The 22,917-nt window shown below is 51.4% G+C and overlaps 1 protein-coding gene across 1 annotated transcript in view; it reads right to left on the bottom strand.

The window, feature by feature from the left end:
• Positions 1-2,065: 2,065 nt before the first annotated feature.
• BLTP2 (bridge-like lipid transfer protein family member 2) overlaps positions 2,066-22,917 on the bottom strand; it is a 42,535-nt gene continuing 21,683 nt past the window's right edge. The window contains exons 17-39 of the mRNA XM_082201645.1: positions 22,110-22,301; positions 20,613-20,815; positions 20,378-20,496; positions 19,209-19,429; positions 16,660-16,850; positions 15,488-15,587; positions 15,190-15,392; positions 14,528-14,822; positions 13,437-13,594; positions 11,993-12,199; positions 11,025-11,124; positions 10,268-10,450; positions 9,426-9,547; positions 8,296-8,451; positions 8,012-8,133; positions 7,284-7,464; positions 6,782-6,868; positions 6,430-6,540; positions 5,511-5,646; positions 4,638-4,762; positions 3,889-3,990; positions 3,380-3,514; positions 2,066-2,598 (exon numbers count right to left, since the gene is read on the bottom strand). Of these exons, the coding sequence (XP_082057771.1) occupies positions 2,413-2,598; positions 3,380-3,514; positions 3,889-3,990; positions 4,638-4,762; positions 5,511-5,646; positions 6,430-6,540; positions 6,782-6,868; positions 7,284-7,464; positions 8,012-8,133; positions 8,296-8,451; positions 9,426-9,547; positions 10,268-10,450; positions 11,025-11,124; positions 11,993-12,199; positions 13,437-13,594; positions 14,528-14,822; positions 15,190-15,392; positions 15,488-15,587; positions 16,660-16,850; positions 19,209-19,429; positions 20,378-20,496; positions 20,613-20,815; positions 22,110-22,301 (3,635 nt within the window). The 3' untranslated portion in view covers positions 2,066-2,412. The remainder of the gene's footprint in view (positions 2,599-3,379; positions 3,515-3,888; positions 3,991-4,637; positions 4,763-5,510; positions 5,647-6,429; positions 6,541-6,781; positions 6,869-7,283; positions 7,465-8,011; positions 8,134-8,295; positions 8,452-9,425; positions 9,548-10,267; positions 10,451-11,024; positions 11,125-11,992; positions 12,200-13,436; positions 13,595-14,527; positions 14,823-15,189; positions 15,393-15,487; positions 15,588-16,659; positions 16,851-19,208; positions 19,430-20,377; positions 20,497-20,612; positions 20,816-22,109; positions 22,302-22,917) is intronic.

Genomic DNA, 22,917 nt, shown 5'->3' with positions numbered 1-22,917 from the left:
TCAGCAGAGAGGAACTTGCACGCATTTGGCTCTGGGTGCTGCCTGCCTGTCCGCCTCTGCTTTTAACATTCTGTGTTCCGATGATCCTTCGATGGATGCTTGTCTTCCCAAAAATGCTGCTGTGAGCAGGAGTGAAAGATTTTAAGAGGAGCTTTCCATATGAGTGCAACCCACTGGGCCTGAACCCAAAATAATTCCTCATCTTCGTTTCTGCCAGGCCTTTCTACTGAGTCCCCTGGAAGTCGCCCAAGGTCACCTGCTTTGTTGGCCTCATTCCGGACCCTCCTCAAGTGTTTCTGCCTGCCTGGAATTTGTCAAACTCCGGTAATGACTCCTGCCTGCCTGGGATGGAGGACAGATACTGTGTTTGTTTGTGTGCAAAGACTAGCCTGCTGTCTAAAGGTAAAACTTGCATTTGTTGCCTCACCGTCTCTGGCCTGTGACCCCACCTACCACTAGGTTGCTGCCAGTCTGGCCCCTGACACATTGCCCAGACAAGATTGTGGCCCTTAGGTTCGATAATAGGTTCCCCAGGACTAAGTTCAACTCCGATTAAGTTCAGCTCAGGTCTGCTGGATTTAACAGGCCAAAGTGAGCCATTGCTGTGAATTTCAATAGGTCTCCTCTCTGTAAGAGTTAAAACTGCATCCCATTCAAGCTGTGAGGGGGGCAGTTTTGTGCGGTCTTGACTCTGCTACCACTCAGTGGATTTGTAACTGGCTGACTGACTGAACCCAAAGGGTGCTCATCAATGGTTCCTCTTCATCCTGGAGAAGAGTGACTAGTGGGGTGCCACAGGGTTCTGTCTTGGGCCCGGTCTTATTCAACATCTTTATCAACGACTTGGATGATGGACTCAAGGGCATCCTGATCAAATTTGCAGATGACACCAAACTGGGAGGGGTGGCTAACACCCCAGAGGACAGGATCACACTTCAAAATGACCTTGACAGATTAGAGAACTGGGCAAAAACAAACAAGATGAATTTTAACAGGGAGAAATGTAAAGTATTGCACTTGGGCAAAAAAAATGAGAGGCACAAATACAAGATGGGGGACACCTGGTTGAGAGCAGTACATGTGAAAAGGATCTAGGAGTCTTGGTTGACCACAAACTTGACATGAGCCAACAGTGTGACGCGGCAGCTAAAAAAGCCAATGCAATTCTGGGATGCATCAATAGGAGTATAGCATCTAGATCAAGGGACGTAATAGTGCCACTGTATTCTGCTCTGGTCAGACCTCACCTGGAGTACTGTGTCCAGTTCTGGGCACCACAATTCAAGAAGGACACTGACAAACTGGAACGTGTCCAGAGGAGGGCAACCAAAATGGCCAAAGGCCTGGAAACGATGCCTTATGAGGAACGGCTAAGGGAGCTGGGCATGTTTAGCCTGGAGAAGAGGAGGTTAAGGGGTGATATGATAGCCATGTTCAAATATATAAAAGGATGTCATATAGAGGAGGGAGAAAGGTTGTTTTCTGCTGCTCCAGAGAAGCGGACACGGAGCAATGGATCCAAACTACAAGAAAGAAGATTCCACCTAAACATTAGGAAGAACTTCCTGACAGTAAGAGCTGTTTGACAGTGGAATTTGCTGCCAAGGAGTGTGGTGGAGTCTCCTTTTTTGGAGGTCTTTAAGCAGAGGCTTGACAACCATATGTCAGGAGTGCTCTGATGGTGTTTCCTGCTTGGCAGGGGGTTGGACTCGATGGCCCTTGTGGTCTCTTCCAACTCTATGATTCTATGATTCTAGTTTTGAAAAGAGTCCCTGTGGCAAATGCCAGTGATATTTTAAGGGCCCCAGAGAGTAGCAGTGTAGAGTCCGCCTGGTCTGGGATAAATGGTTTTGGTGAAAGCCCAAATGCTCAAATTCGAGCCTTGCCAGCCGGAACAATTTGAGAGTAGAGTTGGAAGGAACCCTAAGGTTCATCTAGTCCAACCCCCTGCAATGCTCAGACACAGCAGGGCCCTGCAAAAGGAAGGTGGCGCAGTGCAGCTGAGGAAGGGCCCCAATTCCCCTGCTGGCTGCCCAGAGAGAGTAAAGACAGACACACACCCAGCTCCAAATGATAAACTCTCTTATTTAAACTCTGTTCCCCTCCCGTTTCCCAACAAACAATGCATAGAGCAGCAGGTGGACAGCAGGGCGCCCCCCCCCCACCCAACAACCACGCCAAGGCCAGCGCAGACAGCCCTGGTCATTGTCCTGTGGCACCAGGCCCCCAGCTCCCGCGGGGTGACGCTCCGGCCACAAGGCATCCGGCGGGGCTGGGTCCCTGGCTGTGGCCGGACTCTCTGGGCGCCTGCACATCCCATGTGCCGCAGGAAATTTGGTCCCTGGTGGCGGAGACGTCCTCCCTGCCACCTCCTCTCTTCTCCCCGGCCAGCGGGGCAGCGGAGCAGAGGCCTCACTTGCGCCTGCTGAAAATGGACTTCTTCCCGGGGACCTTTTCTCCAACGCTCAGGCCAATGAGGAGCCGGGCCTTCTCGTCCTCCTCCTGCTGCTGAACGTGGCCCTCCAGCTTGCCCTCCTGCTTGCCCCGGGAATCGTTGCCGCCCGTGGCCGGCTTGAGCCGGAGCTTCTCCTTGATGACCTGCAAAAAAGGGCACGAGAGGGAAAGGGGGCGCTTGTCTGCTCTGCTCCTTAAAAGAGGGTGTGGGGGGAACTTTCGGGTCAGTTCCCCATGCTGCTGCCGGCTGGTCAAGTTTGATTCCCGATTATTGCACTGGGTTGGACTAAATGACCCTTGGGGTCCCTCCCCACCCTACAATCCCGGGATCCTTTAGCTGTGCTTCCTGCATTTCAGGAGGTCAGGCTACGTGACTCTGGGGGTTCCTTCCAACTCTACAATCCGACGATTCTAGGCGGGTGGGACGGTGCGCCTGCCAATCGCCTGGCATAATGGTGTCAGGGGGTGTGGCAGGTGGGTTGTGCAGCTGATAAAATATGCTGATAAAATATAGCTGAAGGGCTCTTTGGATGCTTTTATGAAGCCTCCACCTCCAGAGACAGTCTATCGGGATTCCTAGGTTCTATGGGGTGTTTGGCCACTGTGAGGAGAGGAGGCTGGACTAGATAAGCCTGATCGAGCAACCAGGCTGTTCTTATGCTCTGCCGAACAGTGTAGGCAATACTGGTGGCTAGAGGGACTCAGCAGACGGCCGAGTCCTCCGTCCCTAGAAGGCGACCGAAGGCTACTAGCTGCGACGGCTGTATGCCACCCTCAGAGGACCCTGTTGTAAGGCTCCTTCCTAAGCCCTGGCAATCTTTCGAGCAGAGGCCTGGCAGGCAGAGGGTGAACCAGAAACTGCCCCCCCTTGCAGTCTTTGGCCCATCCCATGCCCCACCCCACCCCCCGCCAGCACCCACTCTACCTGCGCCACCAAGGCCTTGCGGCTGTCCCGCTTCACCGCCATGGCAAAGTCCAGCCACGTCCAGGTGTTGTTGTGGTATTCCAGGCAGGGCAGTACCAGGTTGAGTTCGCCCCAGTCCACACTGTTCTTCTCCCCCTGGGGAAGAGGGTGGAGAAGCAGCAGGTCAGGCCATGTCCCGGGGGGCAGGGGGACAGGGACACCCTTCTCCTCCTCCCCACCATGCTCCCCGCACCCTAGCCCCAGGAAACGGGAGCGCCCACATATCTGAAGGTTCTGGATGGGGTTAAGGCGGCAGCAGACGCAAGCCAGATCCAAGAGGTTGTGTGGGCATCACCCAGGATGCCACAGCATCCCGTTTGGGGACAGAGAGAAGGGAGCTCTTCACACAGCTCATGGCTAACTTATGGAACTCTCTGCCACATGATGTGATAGTGACCACGACGGCAAGGAAAAGCCATGCTGCATTCATGGTCCACCCCCAAACCCCAAACCCAGGACGACTGGCTGACCTTGTAGCTCACGCAGAGCGGCACTTGTGGGATCTTGATGTAGATGAACGAGTTATTCATCGCTGCCCTTTCCTTCATCTTGTCAATGTCGTCTACTGGGTACTAGAACCACAGAATCATGGAACTGAAGGGTTGGAATCACAGATAAAGACTCCTGGGCAGGCGGCCACCCAATCTCTGCTTAAAAACCGCCAAGGAAAGAGAGTCCACCACCTTTATTTTTTAATTTATTAAACTTGTATACTGTCCTTCATCCGTAGATCTCATAAAAATAAGAGAATAAAGCACAGAATACATAATAAAACCAAGAAAAAACCACACAAAACAATACCTTCCCCACAACACGTTTAAAAGGGTATTGGATGTTATCAGCCAAGTTGGCCTGGCTGAAGAGGAACATTTTCGCCTGGTGCCTAAAGGTGTGTAATGAAGGTGCAAAGTGAGCCTCCCTGGGGAGAGCAGTCTACCTTCCAAAGGAGTCCATTCCGCTATAGGGACGGAGGAAGGGAGCCCGTGTTGGGAGAAAGCACCAAGGGGCCCCATCCTGCCAGCCAAGTGGGCGGCATATGCATATACCTAACATAACATAATGACGCTCCTCCACACCCAGCTCAACGATTATTATTCTTTTTAATAATAAAATTCACTGTGCATGGCTGTCAGGTTGCAACCAGCACATTGGGGCAACACAAACGCCCCCTGCCCCCACGTGCTCTCACACCCCACACCCCACAAGAGGGGCAAGTTACCTCTGGCGTTTTGCGGAAGGAGCGCCTGACCCCTGACGTCCGGTTGAGGCCCTGAGCCATGCCCTTCCCCGTCCCCAGGGAGTCTTCGGAGACCATGAGCTGTCGGGGCTTCACCACTGGCATGCCTACACAGGGCAGAAAGAGGTGCAGGGGTGGGGTTCTGCTCCCAGCAGCTCCCCGCTCCCCACAGCACACTCACACATAAAGCCCCGTCCCTCCCCAGTGAAAGCGGAGTAGAGGGAGAACAGGGAATCGCTCAGGGGTGCGGCAGGCAGCCTCCTCTGTGGGGACAGGAGCTGGTCACAAATTTATTTCTGCCCGGCGCAGTGTTTGGACAAGTGCCAGGTCATAGCAAAAGCGCACTGATGGGGTGAAACCAGATGGGTAACAGCAGCAAGAATATTATTGGCCCAAAAATGGAAGCAAGAAGAGATACCAACGATTGAAGAATGGAGGATGAAGTTAATGGACTATGCAGAATTAGATAAACTAACAGGAAGGATTTAAAACCGGCGAGACCAGAAATTCACGGAAGACTGGAGTAAATTTATGGACTATTTGAAAAGTATTTGTGAAGAACAGACGTTTGTAGGGTTGCAAGAAGTTTTGTGAGGAGTATTATTAGAAGTATTGTAAAAACGGACAAGGGGGAGGATGATTTGTTAAGAGATGTAAAGGCAATATAAAGTTAAGAAATGCATAAGAAGTGGTTAAAACGGTGGATCATCAGAAGGGCTGATGGAAGTCTAAAAAGATTGTATAAGTGATAAGTTTTGTGGTACATTTTATAATTTATATGTTAAAATTAATAAAAAATATTGTTTTTAAAAAAGCGCACTGATGGGAGGCCAGCGGAGGCCAGGAGGAGCTCACCTGTCGTCACCAGCTTGGACTTGTCCTCTTCGTCGCCCACCTCCTCCTCCTCCACGTTGCGTCCCGGGAAGAAGAAGCCCATCATGCGGTGGAAAAACTGGTGCGTCAGCTGGATGGTGAGGGGCACCACGTTCACCTGGCCGGGGCGGGAGGGGCGGTCAGGATCCCCGACATGTGGAGCCTTGCCACCCTCTCCCTCCCACCCCATTCTCCCTCACATGATTCCATAGACTGCCTGGACACAGAGGAATGGTGGGGGGAACCAGCAGGGGAAGGAGGCCAGGAGATCTGGGGTGGGACAACGATGAGTGGTCAGAGGTAGAAGAGGGGGCAGACTGGGAGGAGGAGGTGTGAGAAGCTGAAGAGGCGACAGGGTTTGGTGAGCAGGAAGAGGCTGGAGCAGAGAGCAGTGCAGAATCAGAGGCTGGAGAGGAAGGGGGCCAGGAGACAGGAGGCAGGCAGGGGAGGAAGCCCTCTTGCTGCAACCAGCTCCCTTCCCCTCTGGTCTCCCAGAACCAGAAGAGGGATGAAAAGGGAGGAGCAAAGAGAGACAAGACAGCAGAGCCTTAGGCTGCTGGGGAAGGAACTGGGAAAGGGGACGTAAAGATCGGTGGAAGGCAGGGACCTTCAGTCCTTGGGGCAAGACCTACAGGGAAGTGATCCTTGGAGATTTTTAAGCAGAGGTTGAATGACCATCTGTCCTGGATACTTTAGCTGAAATTCCGGAATGGCAGGGGGTTGGACTGGATGACCCTCAGGGTCCCTTCCAACTCTGCAATTCTATGATCACTAGACCTGCACTGGTTTCATTGACTGAAGAGTTAACTTCAATGACACCAGTGAAGTTAACCGACTCCAGCTCCTGCCACATGCATCCCATCACCTCTCTCTCTCCCATGCATGCACACTGCCGTCTCACCTCGAAATGCTCTTTGATAGAGATGCCACCCACTGGTGGCCGGACTTTGCTGAAAATCCGCAGGGCCAGCTGGCGGCCGGACTGGCAGGTGCTCTGAGGGCGGAGGACCACCTGCAGGCAGGAGCAGACAGGGCAAGGTGGCTGTGGTCACAAATGTTACACCCCACCCACTCAAAAGAAGAGGCTTCGTCATAGGGGCTTGGCAGGCTCAGGAGCAGTGGGGAAAACACTCTGCGTATGCCCAGAGCATTCATTGGCAGAGCCCACGCAATGGCCCCAATACTCTCCACCTTCCAGGTTGGGCAGTGGGGAGTCCAAGGGGCAGGGGGGGAGTTCTGGCTCTGCCACTGACCTTGTAGACGGCGTTGGGGAGGAGGTTGTTCATGGTGACCCATCCCAGCTCCAGGAGGTGTTCGGCCGTGTCGTCCGACTTATTCACCTGAGAGAGGGAGAGAGAGAGAGGAGGCAGCACGGTGAACGCTGACCATGGCAGCATCTGCTGTGACCCCCACTCTCCTCCTTGGATTCCTACATTGCAGGGCACTGGATAGATAATAATAATAACAATAATTCATTATTTATACCCCGGCCATCTGGCTGGGTTTTCCCAGCCACTCTGGGCGGCTTCCAACAGAATATTAAAATACAATAGTCTATTAAACATTAAAAGCGTCCCTAAACAGGGCTGCCTTCCAATGAAGCTGCCATCCGACAAAGCAGTGTGGCTTTCAGGGCAGAAGTTAAACAGACACTACAAGCTCAGTTTAATTCATTAATAAAATATTTCTCATTCTCCTGGTGTCATAGCTGCAAAGATGACCCCTGGGGGTCCCCTCCCCACTCTTCCACCCCACCTTGCTGTACAGGAAGCGCTGCAGCTCCAGCTCAGCAATGCCCAGCTGCCCGTCCTCCTCGGTCAGGCGCCACCGGGCCTGGGCAAAGTAGAACTCTGTCCGGCGGGCCACCCCCACGTCCTCCGGCTGCTTCCGCAGCTCCATCTTGTTGGCCCGCTGCAGCTGGAAGTCCTTGAAGCACCTGGAGGGAGGGGGGCAAGGTGAGGAGATGGGGGAGGAATAGGGGCACAGGGAGAGACTTGGGGGGCAAGGAGGGCCCACAGCCTGCTGCCAGGGACATTGTGAGAGGTGGAACCGCAGCTGTGCAAGTAGCGCCTCCATTTTCCCTTTCTTTAACTATGTTAATGCCCAAAATCAAGACTTCCTTATGCCAAGTGCTCAGTCTTCTCAGTGGAGAGGTTGCGTTAAGTTATGTTTGAACGTTGGATGTGTAGGATTATGTCTGAAGTCCATGGAAAGACAGACAAATTCGATGAACTGCTAGGTAAGTGTTTAATGGTTCTTCCATTGGTATTTGTTTAAAAATGTTATGTTCTGTACTGCCCTGAGATCCAGGGGTATAGGGCGATATACAAATTTAATAAATGAAGAAATAAATAAAATAAAAGCCAATAAGTATTTTTTTCTAAAAACAACAACAACATGGGGCTCCCAGGTTTAGAGGCAGTCTACCTGCTCAGGATAACGGCTGCGACTGGGCGCCTCCAGAGGGAGCTCCCCCCCCCTACCTGATGAGGATATTCAGCTCCTCGCTTTCCTGCTGCAGTTCCGCTTTCTCCCGGCTCAGCTGCTCCTGCAGCTTCTGGTTGTGGTCCAGGAGAGACTCGTTCCGGCCGTCGTCCTGCAGCGACTGGAGGAAGGAAGCAAGCAAGCAAGCAAGCCGTCACGGTGCGCATGGGGACGTGGGATCTTGGGGCTCCTGCTGACCTGCTGCCCCCACTGCCTGCCCATCCCACCTTGGAGAGGCACGCAGGGCAGGTCGGCCTGGAGGGTCAAGGGGAGCGCGAGTCACCTTCATGACCGAGTACATCTGCTTCTCCAGGTGGCGGATCTGGGCCACATGCTGGCGGACGGCCTCCTGCAGGTGCAGGATGCTGCTGCGCTGCTCCTCGGGGTTGCTGGAGATCTCCAGCTGGAAGCGGACGCGCTGCTTTTTCTCGCTGTGCTCCTGCGAAAATGGAAACGTGGAGGGGGGAGGTCTCGAGTCATAACCTCAAGACCTGGGCAGGGACAACATGGAAAGTACAGGGGTCTCGATCCAGAGGAGTAGGTGGATGATAAGGACCCTGCTTTGCCTGAGACCCTGGAAAACTATGGTTTCTTGTCCTTGGCTTACAAAACTACAGCTTGCTGAACCCAAAAGCTTAGCTTAGGTTAGCTGTGGTTTGTTCAGGTACCCCACCTGAGATGCAAAACAAGCCAGGGTTTTATTTTTTTTGGGGGGGGATAACAAACCATGGTTTGCTTGTTTGCTTGGCTGTGGGGTGGCTTGCAGGGTAACCAGACAAAGCATGGTTAGAACAAACTGTGGTTCAGTGGTAAGTGCAAACTATGGGCATCGAATGGCGATGGATGCTGGACGATTCGGGACAGATAAAAGGAAAGACTTGTTCACGCAGTGAATGAACTTTGGAACTCTCTGCCACAGGAGGCAGTGATGGCCACCAGATTGGAAGGCCTTACAAGAGTAGACAAATTCCTGGAAGAGGAAGCAGCTATCAGTGGCTACTAGCTGCCCTGGCTCTCCTCTGCCTCCACTGTCAGAGGCAGGTGCACTTCTGAATACATTTGCTGGAAACCCCAGGATGGGAAATGGCTCTTGTGTTGGAATCCTGCTTGTGAGTTTCCTTTGGGGGCATCTGATCAGCCTCTGGGAGAGGAGGAGGCTGGAGTTTTGGAGCCTCCCGCTCCAGAGGCAGTCTACCTACATTCCTTTGGGTACCTGGGCTCTGGGAGGACAGGAGGCTGGCCTAGATGGGGCCCCCATGGCCTGATCCAGCAGCCTTTTCTTACGTTCTTACAGACAAACCACAGTTCAGCACTCTGCAGAAACGCAGGCAATGTAACCATTACATACTCCAGCCTGCTAGGATTTCTGAGGCTAACAACAACAAAAAGCTAGTCCCCAATATGTCCTCCCACCTTGCGCTTGGGCTCCACGTGGAGCAGGAGGTTGTTGACAATGTCGAGGATCATGGCGTACTGCGCCGGGTTGGTGGAAATCTCCAGGTCGTGGTGGATGAGAGTGAAGGTGTCCGCGGCCCCTGGAGGGGGGGGGTAAAAGAAGAGGGCAGAAAGATGCCCCCAAAGTCCTTCATTCAGAACCATGAGGACTGGAGCCTTGCTTTGTTTAATAATAATAATAATAATAATAATAATAATAATATTTATACCCTGCCCATCTGGCTGGGCTTCCCCAGCCACTCTGGGCGGCTTCTAACAAAATATTAAAATACAGTAGTCTGTCAAACATTAAAAGCTTCCCTAATTCAGATGTCTTCAAAAAGTTCTATTTTCTCTTTGACATCTAGTGGGAGGGTGTTCCACAGGGAGGGCGCCACTACCGAGAAGGCCCTGTAACTTGGCTTCTCTCAGGGAGGGAACCGCCAGAAGGCCCTCGGAGCTGGACCTCAGTGTCTGGGTAGAACGATGGGGGTGGAAATGCTCTTTCAGATATACCGGACTGAGGCCATTTAGGGCTTTAAAGGTCAGCACCAACACTTTGAATTGTGCTCAGAAACGTACTGTTTTAAAGCTCTGGGACGCAAAGGCAGATCCCCTGGTGGGATCTCTAGGGAGGGCTGGGGAAAGTCCCTCCTGGCTGAAAGGCTGGAGAGCCTTGGCTGCCAGTCAGTGCTGGCAATACTGAGCAGAGTGGAGCAACGGCTTGGCTCAGGATAAGGCAGCTTCCTCTGCCCCTGGCACACCCACTACCTGCCACCCCCTGCCAGTCCCTCTGCTTCTCCTGGCTCCTCCCCACACACCTTCCTGCTTCTTGAGGAGGTCCTCCTTCTCAGGGTGGGCCGGCGGCTCAGGCGGCTTGATTTCGGTGGCCAGCTCGGGGTTGATGTCGTGGCTGTAGCTGATGTAGTACATGCGGCAGCTGCACCGCGAGATGATGCGCTGGACCTGCTGGGTGGGCTGCACCTCGTGCGGCTGGTTCCAGTCTGGTGGGGGGGGTGGGGGGCGGAGGCAAAGAGTGGCAGGTCAGATATGGTACAAAAAGTGAATAAGGAGTGGGCTATCTTTAAGGAATACATCAAAATTTATGTGGGGAAAGTAGAATTTCCGACAGATGTTGAGTGAATCCAGAAAATGATTAGAGTGAAAGGAGAGTAAAGTTAAGATAGAAGAAGAGATTAAAGAAATAATGAAGTGCGTTTAAGCTAGTTGGAAAAATAAAGTAGCGTAACAAGAACAGCTGGAAGTCAAGTCACGTGTGGGGTAGGTGTGTAGGTATGTTGATACGTACAGTATAGATAGGTATTATATAGAGTAATGTAGGTATGTTTTATGTTATAAAAATAAGGTAGTGTGTTATGTACGTGTATTGTGTAATTGGATAAATGTATACGTATGGGGGGGGGACCCAAAGAGTCGCAGGTCAGATTCCCAGGCGGCTGAGAGAACATTGCCCCCCACCCGCCCGCCCTTCCCAAACCCCTGCCACCCTCCCCGCCGAAGGAGGTGGGCACTCAGCTCTCTGGCCTGGCCTGCCTCCTCTTCTCTTGGCACACTGACCTGTGGTGGTGCTGACCATGCCGCCCACCGCCTGCCCGCTCTCCATCAGCTCCTGCACGGAGTCCAGGCTTCGCTGGCGGTGCTCCTCGATGTTCTTGACCTGGGGGTGAGGGAGGCAGGGAGCAGGGGTGAGGGAGAGGGAGGGAGGGCAGCCTCCGGGGAGAAAGCAGTGTCGTCCAGAATTCACCAGGCACCAGGCACATTTTGCCCCTGGCTATCGGCCACCTGAGACCACTTGTTTTGGCAAGGTGTGTGTTGTGGGGAGCAGCACTGCAGGAGTGCAAATATCCAGAGTGTGGGAGTCAGGGGGGATTACTATGAGGAATTATAAAATATGCACCAAGCCATTGTGTCCACGATGAAAGCATCACGTTGACTGGGTTTGATTCATTGACAATAATTTCTGATCAAATCCCACAAGCCTCTGCATCTCTGGCCATTTTCTCTATTGTTCATTTTCTACGCCTGACAGGCACGTATAAGCATTCTATACACAGGCCAGTTGCTTCACCAGGCATCCTCAGTACATAAAGATTGTAGTTTAGTCTTTAGATAGATTTTAAGGGCCAGGAAGAGAGTTCACAAGGAGATGGTAAATCCTGCCTCTCCTGTTTACTTCTGTTTATGACCTCCGGAGTTTCCTAAAAGCACTCCTCTAGTCCTGTTTTATTTACTCTCAGATATGTATGCATGCTCAGAGTAGTCTTTGTAGTTAAAAGAATTTGTTCTGATCTAACGTTGTCCCCACATGGTTTTTTTAAAAATGCTCAGAGAAAATCTGATTGGTTCTTACGAACACTGTGTAAAAAGTTCTTTTGTGAATAAAATGACCTGGGCCAAGGGGTGGAGAGGGAGGATTATCATTATTATTGGCACCCCTCCCAGAGTCTTGCTGGTCAAGCCTCGTGTGTATTCTATTAATCAGAGTCCAATCCTCCCTTGCTTTGGGAAGGCTACACAGCACCCACCTCTAGCCAGAGCTGCATGTCTTCGTGCTCGGAGGGGCTGCTCTCGGTGGTGGCGAAGTACTGCATCCCGTCCAGTAGGCAGGTCCAGGAGGTCTTCTGTTTGAGGGTGTCCCCGTACCAGGCCGGGTGGTGCTGGCACTGGAGCAGCTGAGCTTTGGCGGCCGAGACAATCACACAGCCCTCCGTCTCTGCCCCGCGGAGGACCATCTGGGGTGGGGACGGGGAGGGAGGAGCAGGAGTTGGCAACAGGCAATGTTTCACTCCAAAGAGACAGGGTGGAGCAGTGGTTAGAATGCCGGGCTAGGGACCAGGGTTCAAATCCCCACTCAGCCGTGAAGCTCTCACCCTGGGCCAGCGACAACCTCTCAGCTTAACTTCACAGGGGTCGTTGTGGGGATTAAATGAGGAACAGGACCTGGGAGAGACTAGGGTTCAAATCCCTGCTTGGTCCATGACACTCACTGGGTGACCTTGGTGGGCCACTCATGGTCATTCTCAACCCAGCCTACTGGCAGGGTCGCTGTGGGGATAAAATGGGGAGTGAAGAACCAGGGAGGCCGCCTTGAGCTCATTGGAGGAAAAGGTGGCACATGAATGTAACGCCCTCCCATCAGATGTCAAAGGCATAAACAACTATCTGATGTTTAGAAGACACCTAAAGTTTTTAAATGACTGGTGTTTTTAATGTATTTTAAATCTTCGGTGGAAGCCACCCAGAGTGGCTGAGGAGATGCAGCCGGATATAAGTAATAAATAATTATTATTATTGTTGTTATTGTTATGATGAATAAATAAAGTCACTAAAAGACTGGAGTGACATCAAATATACAATCCAAGGCTGCCGTCTCAGCCACCAGCAGTTGAAGGTGGCAGATGCGCCTTCACAGGAGGTTTTTAAAACAGAGGCCATCTATGAGGGATTCTGTAACTATGATCCCTGCATTGCAGGAGGTTGGACTAGATGACCCTTCTGATTCTATGAATAGTACATAAAACCATACAGCAAAATCCATATAAGAGAAGCTTAAAACAGACACCATTTTACTATTGTGGAATGGTCCATTCTTAATTGCCTGCATGGGCTGGGCCGAATAGGAAAGTTTTCAGCAGGCATATAAAAGTAGGAACAGAAAGCACCTGCTGAACCTCCAGTGGCAGGGAGTTCCACAGGGCTGTGCCATTGACACTAAGGACTAGTCACCTTGCTGTTGTCAAATGAGCCCCACTGACCTGGGGAATGGCCTACGATGTTCCTGCAAGTGAATCTCCTTTGATAAGATGCAGGCTAACACCCTCAAAACAGTCAGCCCCCCTGCCAAAAGCTGTCCAACCAAGCAAAGAATCCCTGCAACCCCGGTTGCTCACTCCGCTGGGTGAGAGGTGGCAGCAGCCCCCATTCCCCACCCAGCAAGGAGGAAGGGGGGGCACGGCAGGTGGCAAATACCTGACAGTTGACCAGCTCGATAAGGCTGTTTCGGTTGAAGATGTCGTCCGTCTGGCAGGCAGCAATCCCACACAGCTGCTCGCTCACCCCGGAATCCTCCTCTGTGAAGACCACAAAGCGGTCCGTCTCCTCGATCAGCTTCTTGAGCATGTAGGCTCCTGGGGGGAATCACAGATTTCAAGAGTTGGGGGAACCCCAAGGGCCAACTAGTGCACCCCTGAGAAAGACGAAAGGCTGGGGTGAGAGGTGGGTGTAGGAAGAGCTCTACAGTCTGGGTGTGAGAGGGAAAGTTTGTCCACAGTAGTTCATGCGCTGGGGACTTCAGGGCTGGACTACTGCAGTGTGCTCTGTGTGGGGTTTTCCTTGCATGTGATTCAGAAGCTGCAGTTGCCACGGGATGCCTCAGCCTGATTGCTGACAGGAGCAAGGCCTTGTCAGCATTGAACTCCTGTGCTCAAATATACGCACTGGTTGCCAATTTGTTACCGCGCAAGTTTCAAGATGTTATCAGTATATAAAGCCCTGAATAACTTGGGACCAATTTGCCTACAATATCACCTGACCCCACATGCACCCGCTTGACTACTTTGATCGGCAGAACTTGCCCTGTTACAAGCGCCACGTTATATCAGTTCCGCATTTGTAAGAAAACAATATTTTAGTCTGGCGGCGCCTACACTTGGGAACTCCCTGGCTATTGATATCAGGCAGGCACCTTTGCTGCACTCTTTTCAGCTAAAGACGTTCTTCTTTAGACAAGCCAGTCCAGATGTTCAGAAAGTGGATGCGAGTTTCAATCCATTTTCAGCCTCTTGTTGTGTTAACTTTTAGAAAGCCTCAAATTATTGCTAATTCTTCTCAGGGATTCTTTTATCGCTTTATCTTTCTCGTTGAATGTTCAGAGATTTCTTTACAATGGAGTGGTGTATAATTTTTATGTAACAAGCAGAATAAAAAAATGAGGAAGCTGAAAAAAGTGACATTCTTTCCCACTTCCTCTCTCTGCTTTACCCCCACATGCGAAAGGAGAGGCTCTTGACATCCCCCACCCCCTGGCCACTTTACAGCCAACCCCTTTCCCCCTCCCTCACCTCCGGAGGGGCTGCGCTCTGTCCGGTTGCTGCTGGGTGGGGCGATGACCCTCAGCGGGGGCTGGTAGCTGGGGGGAGGCCCCCTCTTGGGCTTCTTGGCCGGCAGCTGGGGGTCGATCCTGAGCCCCTTCAGGGCCTCGGTGGAGAGGTTGCGCTTGAGGACCGCCGCTTTCTTGTAGCCGTCATAGAGGCCAAAGGCGATGTCCCGGTTTGTTGTGGTCCAGGAAGCCCGCAAGTCCACCAGGTGCAGCTGGTGTGTGTGGAAGACGTCGTCCCCGTCGCGAAGAGGCAGCTCCTGGCGGGGAAGGGAGGCTGTCAGGCACGACATGCGCCCCAGGGGAGGAGGCTGCGCAAGGGAATGATGGTGCCAGGAGCAGCGCGTAACGACTGCTTGTCACACAGGTAGGGCTGGGAATGCACCCCCCCACACACACGCCTGGAGAGCTTCTAACAGTCAGTGTGGCTAATGTGGAGCTACTGGTTCTACAAATCTTCCAGATCATGGGGACTAGAAACTTAGTTTGTCTTTCAAGGGAAGAGCCGAATCTCTGGGACAGAGCACCTGCTGGGCTTGCAGAATGCTTGCACCTCCAGTTGGGGGCTGAGGGAAAAACCCCTGCCTGGAACCTGGGGGAAGGCATGCTCCCTGCGCTGCTGCCCACCTCCTCGGCGGTGCGGACGCTGTGGCGCTGGTAGGCGAGGGAGGAGAGGCTGAGGAGGTGGGTCTTCTTGACCAGGGAGTCCAGGCGGTGGTCAGCATTCTCGTCGCAGGTGGAGGCCATCAGGTGCACTGTGACCAGGCTCAGGTCGCTCATCATCTGCGTGATGCTCCACTCGGAGATGAGGCGGCGCATCACCGTCCCGGCTGCAGGGTGAGAAAGAGAGAGGGAAGGGAGAAGCCTCCCCCACCTGCCAACGTCAGATCCCCTCCCAGTTCCCACCCCCCTTGTGCCCACTCACCCTGGGGGATGAGCCTCTGTGTGCCTCGCGTGAAAATGTGCCCCTGCCCACACTCCAGCTGGATGCCACGCTGCTGAGCGAAGGAGGCCCAGTAATGCACCTGGGGGGAAGCAGGAGAAACAGGGTTTACTTTCGTCTCGGCCTTCGCTGAAGTTCGCTCAAACAAGGTGCACGGGATTGGGGGAGGCAGAGGTTTTTCACTCTCCCTCTTCCGCAGTGCAGCACATTACTCTCCCCAGAGCCAGCTGCTCTAGCACTGCCGCCACTCTTTCCAGAAACCATGCAAATTGAGTAATGCGAAGACCCGGTCCAACTGGCCCAACAATGGAGATCTCCTTCCCACATCATTCTAACTTGGGTTTCCCAAACTCAGGTCTCCAGCTATTTTCGGACTACAGTCCCCATCATTCCTGACCAATGGTCCTGCCAGTTAAGGATGATGGGAGTTGCAGTCCAAAAACATCTGGAGACCTCCTGGGGTTTCCAGCAACGGATTTTCAGAAGCATTGCTGTGTCCAACTGTGGAAGCCGAGCCACTGTGGCTAGGAGCCATTGATAGCCCACGCATTTGTCTAATCCTGTTTATTAAATATTTTTGGCCAAATCATTTTTATTGGTTTTTCCTAATTTTTACCAAATCAGCCACAACAAATTTTGCAAAAATTGGTTTCCCGCACTCCGTTCTTGCTGCGCCTAAAGTTTCTTCTTGTTGCTGCGGTATTTCCCTAGTTACGTCTAATTTACAGTCCATTCCTTAAATTAACTTTATATTACAATAGTTTGTTGTTGTTTTAAAACTTGGTGCCCTTAGCCATCAGCTATCCACTTGCCAATTTTTGCACGTACAATATTTTAACGCTCACAATATCTACAAGTAAGGTTAGTCAAATAATTATCAGTCCAGAATAAATGATAATTATTATCATTTCTAAAAGTTATTTTAATTTATTGTCTAGTCCTGTTTAAAGGCCATCCAAATTGGTGGTCACAGATGCCTCCTATGTGCTGTGTGAATAAATTCTTACCTTTCCCTGCAACATGCAGCTTCCTTGGGTATCCCCAAGCCCTAGTGTTATAAACCTGAGGGTTGCCCCTTACACCCCTCCCCACTCGAGCAAATGGGCTTCCCAAGTGCAAATCCAAAGCCAGACGAGACCCCACCCTGACCTCACCTGGAGCTTTGGGAAGAGGGCTGTGAAGGAGAGCTGCCGGTAGTGCTGGCCTAGCTTCTTCCTGATGGGCTTCAGGTTCCCGAAGAGTTTCCCTCGGCAGATGGGGCGCGTGACGCTGGTCCACGTGGCCCAGAAGTTCTGCATCCAGCGCAGGGTGCTGCTGTAGAGCAGGATCCGGGGCTGGGAGGGCTCTGCGGAGGGCGGGTGGAACAGAACAGTTGTCAAGATCAGATCATCATCGCCCAGGGCAGGGACTTATAACCACTTTATTTTATTTTTAAAATAATTAATAATTCCAATATAACAAATTATCATAACATATCATCTTCCTCACCCCCATTTCCCCCTCCCCCTCCCCCAAAAAGAACCCTCCCTCCCACCCCAAGACTTCCTTCAGTTCCTCTCTCTGTCTTTTCAGCACATGTTGTCCTCTGCATATTGTAAAATTTTAAAGATCCTTAAATTGTCTATTGTATTAACAGTCAATAAATTTGTGTATGTTTATTCAAAGCCTGCCAAGGAGTCCGATTCATTTTGTTGTTTTTTTAAATAGTTTGTAAAAAGTTCCCATTCTTCTTTAAAGTCACAGTTGTCTTTGTCTCGCAGTTTGTATGTCAATTTCTCCATTTCTGCATAATCCATCAATTTCTCTTGCCACTGTTCTTTCTTCGGGGTTTCCTCATTCTTCCATCCTTGTGCTATTAAGACTCTTGCCGCCGTTGTCGCATACATAAAAAAATATTTATTTTCCTTGGCAGGTCGGGATTTATAACCACTTTAAATGGGATACTTGATTTTTAATTGCGCTTTATTCATAGCAATAAGGATGCCCTCAGAAGGTGGGCTCTCTTTTGTTGGGGTTTTTAATAATAATAATAATAATAATAATAATAATAATAATAATAATAATAATTTTTATTTATTTATTTATACCTTGCCCATCTGGCTGGGTTGCCCCAGCCACTCTGAAATAATGGGATCATCTAGTTGATGATCCTTTCCATGGAGGCGCAGGTTACAGCAACAGCCAAGGCGACATTTTTCCACCTTCGCCGCATCAAGCAGTTGGTCCCTTACCTTTCCCGCCCCGACCTGGCCACAGTGATCCATGCGACGGTCATCTCCAGGCTTGATTACTGTAATTCGCTCTACACGGGGCTGCCCTTGAAGCTGTCCCAGAAACTCCAGCGGGTGCAGAATGCTGCAGCGAGGCTCCTCACGGGGTCTCTGCCATGGGAGCATATTCATCCAGTGCTCTACCAGCTACACTGGCTTCCGGTGGAGTACAGGGTCAGATTTAAGGTGCTGCTTTTGACCTTTAAAGCCTTTCACGGCCTAGGACCCTCGTACCTACAGGACCACCTCTCCTGGTATGCCCCACAGAGAGCCTCAAGGTCCATAAATAGCAACACCCTAGTGGTCCAGGGCCCTAAGGAAGTTAGATTAGCTTCAACCAGAGCCAGGGCCTTTTCAACTCTGGCTCCAGCCTGGTGGAATGCTCTGCCTCATGAGACCAGGGCCCTGCAGGATCTGATTTCTTTCCGCAGGGCCTGTAAGACAGAGTTGTTCCGCCTGGCCTTTGGCTTGGAGCCAATTTGATTCCCTCCCTCTCTTTCTTTTTTCTTTTCCTTCTCCTCCTGCGATGAGGCTGCATTTTAATATTTTAATGTTTCAATATTTTAATGTTGTATTTTAATTTTGTTTTTAAGTTGTAATCATTCAACTTGTTTTTATTATTGCTTGTAAGCCGCTCTGAGCCCGGCCTTGGCTGGGGAGGGCGGGGTATAAATAAAAATTATTATTATTATTATTATTGTTATTATTATCATTATTGGAAGGGACCTCAGGAGTCATCTAGTCCGACCCCCTGCTGCAATGCAGGAATCTCAGCCAAAGCATCCCTGGCAGACGGCCACCCAACCTCTGCTTAAAAACCTCCAGGAAAGGAGAGTCCACCACCTACCAAGGGAGACCGTTCCACTGTCAAACAGTTCTTGCACTCAGAAAGCTCTTCCTGATACTTAGTTGGAAATCATTTTTTAAATAATACTTTTTTTGGTTTTACACAGTTTAAACATTTTAACTAGAACCATTTCAAACATTTAAGCGAAAAGTTCTTTTGAACCTCCGGACCTCCTTCCCTCCCTCCCTGGGTTCCATATTTAAAATTAGATCTTCTGCATCTTTTACCATTATCCATCTGTTATATATCCATAGTTACCATAGATAAGTCCACATTACAAGTGTCATTACATCCCTGCCAATGATTTTAACTGTTTACAGTGGTCTTTTAAACGAATTAAGAATTTACTCCTGTCTTTTAAAAATACTTGATCTTCCTGATATTTAGTTGGAAATTAAAATATTTCCTCCTGAGGGAATCAGACTCAGCCCGGCTCCTGTACCCTACCCTACCCTAGAAAAAAAAGTGGGGAAAACACACGACCCTGTCTTCTGTCCTGGATGCTTGAGCAGAGATTTCAGCATTGCAGGGGGTTGGACTAGATGAGCCTTGGGGTTCCTTGCGGCCTCTACCATTCCACACTCACCCCCGCTGGGCCGCGTCAGGTCCATGCAGATGCAGAGGTTGAGGTTCTCGGAGCGGAAGGCGCGGTAGGAGTCATAGTCCTGGCCCACGGGCACCTCAGGAAGGAACTCTGGGGAGCGCAGCACCACCCCGTGGTGGTCGTGGGGGTTCCCGTGGCACAGCCACGTCAGGTCCAGCGTCATGCACAGCTGCGGCAGGTGCAGGAAGCAGCAGTCGTCATACCTGCCCAGGAGGAGGAGGGTCAAACAGGTATTACACCCACGGCAGGAGGGGAGCACCTTGATCCTGCCCAGCAACTAAGGGCAATCTCGGCCTGATCTTAATATAATTAATAAAGGCATAATATTGTGCGTTGATGTTGTAACCTAGGAGTCAAAGGCGGGTGATTCATAAATAATAGCAGTGCTTTTTCCTGGGGGGGACGGGACACAGGGGTACACATACCTCTAAACATTTTGTGAATCTTTATACTTTTGTCTATTTACTGTACAGTAGTACCTCGGGTTAAGAACTTAATTCGTTCCGGAGGTCCGTTCTTAACCTGAAACTGTTCTTAACCTGAAGCACCACTTTAGCTAATGGGGCCTCCTGCTGCCACCACGCCGCTGGAGCACGATTTCTGTTCTCATCCTGAAGCAAAGTTCTTAACCCGAGGTAATATTTCTGGGTTAGCAGAGTCTGTAACCTGAAGCGTATGTAATCCGAGGTACCACTGTATTTATTTTTCACGATTTGAACTATAAAATGGTGTACCCCTAAACATTTTTTTTAGAAAAAAAGCACTGAATAATAGTAATAATAGTAATAATAAGGCAACTTATATGCTATTTTTTCTTTACGCAAGGACAACGCTTATCCTGGTTTTTTCTTTCTTTCAGTGGCTTGTTAGACTCACTTACTTAGCCCACATAAAACCCTCTGTATTCTGCGTGCCTGGTTCATGCTTTCGTTTCTCATCTTTCCATCTGCTGTTATTACTGCTCTCTCTGGCTCCCCTCCCACGCTACATTCCTAGGATTCTCTGGTTATTGAAGAAACGCCAACAGAGGCAAGCTTCACTACCAAACGCCTGGGCAAACGTAATAGCGCCCTCCCCTAAAGAACCACCTCTCTCTCTCACACGCTCTCGCCCTCGAAGCCCTGCTGCCCCCTGCCAATATGGCCACTTACTTGGAGGCTGTCCGGACGTTGACGTCCAGGTCCCCCTTGAAGACGAACTGCCCCGGGCGCCAGTGGAAGGAGAGGTGGCTCCACTCCCAGTGCATGTTCTCCGTGGTGTTGTAGGGGTCCTGCGGCAGAAGGCGAGGTTGGAGCGGAGAGCAGGCTGCCCCCCTTGCTGGTGGCCGCCCAAGCCCCCGCCCCGCCTGGCTCCCTCCACGCCCCGCCCCGCCCTGTCGGGCCTCACCTCCGTAGCCACCTGGTGCAGGTTGGCCTGCTCAATCTCCATGTGCCAGTCGCCGTGGAGAAGCAGGCGGCTCTTGTCCCACCAGGGCAGGGGGGCGCTGGGGTCCTCGGAGGGCTTGGTCAGAAGGTCAATGGCCTGCCCAATCAGCGTCCAGGCCGGGTCCCAGCACGGGCCCCACACGATGGTGTACTGGAAGACCTCGGCTGCGAAGGACGCGGAAAAGCACATGCCTCCGTTCAGAACCATGAGGGCCAGAAACTTGTGTCGTTTTTACCGGGTGAGCTGTAGCTCGTGGGCAGAGCCCCTGCTCCGCCTGCAGAAGGTCCCTGGCTCCATCCGCTGCAGCATGTCCAGGTAGGGTTAAGGCCCGCTGCCTGAACCCCTGGAGAGATGCTGCCAGCCAGTGTAGGCTCAATGGGCTTGGGATAAAGCAGCTTCCTGTTTAAGTCAGCTGTTTATTCCACCCCATGAAGACTGGAGCCTTACTTAACTTTCAAGGGAAGTGATCAAAGCTCAATGGGAGAGCCCCTGCTCTGCAAGCAGAAGGTCCCTGGTAAGAAACAATAACAGCAGCAACTTTTGTTTTATATTTAGCTGCTGTAAACCTGCTGATTTTTTTAATGAACAATGGCATGTAAATATTTTAATAAACACAATGCTGTAAAATACTATTATTCTGAACTCTAGGTTCAGTCCCCAGAGGCATCACCTCTGGCACAGCTGGGAAAGATTTCCTGCCTGAAGTCCTGAGGAGTTGCTGCCAGTCCGTGCTGGCAGTACTGAGTTAAATAGACTTAGAATAAGGCAGCTTCCAGCATTCCCTTATCATTGCACTTTTCCCTCCACCTTCCCTCTCTGACAACTGAGGCCAGCGATTGTGGGTCTCACCCACCTAGCGCCCTGTTTTATCCTCCCAGCACCCTTACGAGGCGGGCTGGGCCAGGAGACAGAGAGACTGGCCCAAGGTCACCCAGCAGGCTTCATGGCTCACAGGAAATGCTAGTTCACATCTTCCTGGTTGGAGACCAGCCCTTAAACCCAGCCTTCTTTGCCTTTGGGTGCCTGAATGTTGCGTGACTACAACTCCCATCATTCCTGGCTGTTAGATTGGCTGTGGATGGTGGGAGTTGAAGTTGACAGCATCTGGGGGTCTAAGACAGAATCACTCTGCACGGAAGAACCATGCCACGTGTTCAATTCCTGGAAACATCTCCAGTTTAAAAACAACAGACGTTCTTTCTTTCTCTTTCCCTCTCCCCCCCCCATTTTTTATCCCCCCTCTCTTTCTGCTCTGTGTTTCTATTCTGTTTTAGTCTTGAAAAAGAAATTAATATTTTCCTTTTTCCAAATTTCAATAAGATCTATTCTTTAAAAAGGACCAGGTGACAGAAGTGGGACTGGGGCAAGGACCCTTCTCTCTGCCTGAGATCTTGGGGGCGTTAAGGCTGCCGCCTCCTGCTCCTTCCTCCCAGCCTGGAAACCCTCGCGGGGACTCACAGTGGAAGTCATGGTAGAACTTCAAGGGGGGCATGTTCCTCTCCACCGAGACGTCCCCCCAGGGCGGCCCCAGCTTCAGCACTTGCCGCCGGCGGGACCAAGGCTGGCCCCGCTGCTCTGCCCCGGCCAGACGCCCCGAGAGCCGCCAGTCCCGGATCTCAAACAGGTAGCGGGGGTAATCGCGGATCCGCACTGCAAAGTCAAGAGGTGAAGCGTCAGGAAAGGGCAGGTGAAGTGACCCAGGGGATGTAGGAGCAACAGCCCCCGGAGGGAGGCTGCAGCATTGGGGGCTTTTGGGAGAAAAAGCGAGGAAGAGGCAGAATGGCAGAAATTTATAAAATGATGCATAGCCCAGAGAAATTGGAGAGAGGAAAGCTTTCCTCCCTTCTCTCATAACACCGGAAGTCGTGGACATCAACGTAGCTGAATTTTGGAAGATCCGGGACAAGTAAAAAAAAAAAAGGACTTGTGCAGGGTTAAACTGTGTTACGTCCTCCCACAGGAGGCAGTGAAGGCAACCAAGCTAGGTAAAGGTAAAGGGACCCCTGACCGTTAGGTCCAGTCGCGGACGACTCTGGGGTTGCGGCGCTCATCTCGCTTTACTGGCCGAGGGAGCCGGCGTACAGCTTCCGGGTCATGTGGCCAGCATGACTAAGCCACTTCTGGAAAACCAGAGCAGCGCACGGAAATGCCGTTTACCTTCTCGCCAGAGCGGTACCTATTTATCTACTCGTACTTTGACATGCTTTCGAACTGCTAGGTTGGCAGAAGCAGGGACCGAGCAACAGGAGCTCACCCCGTCGCGGGG

This window comes from Podarcis vaucheri (assembly GCF_965113315.1).
Source record: "Podarcis vaucheri genome assembly, chromosome: 15".
NCBI lineage: Eukaryota > Metazoa > Chordata > Lepidosauria > Squamata > Lacertidae > Podarcis > Podarcis vaucheri.
This window is presented reverse-complemented; position numbering and strand designations above follow the sequence as displayed.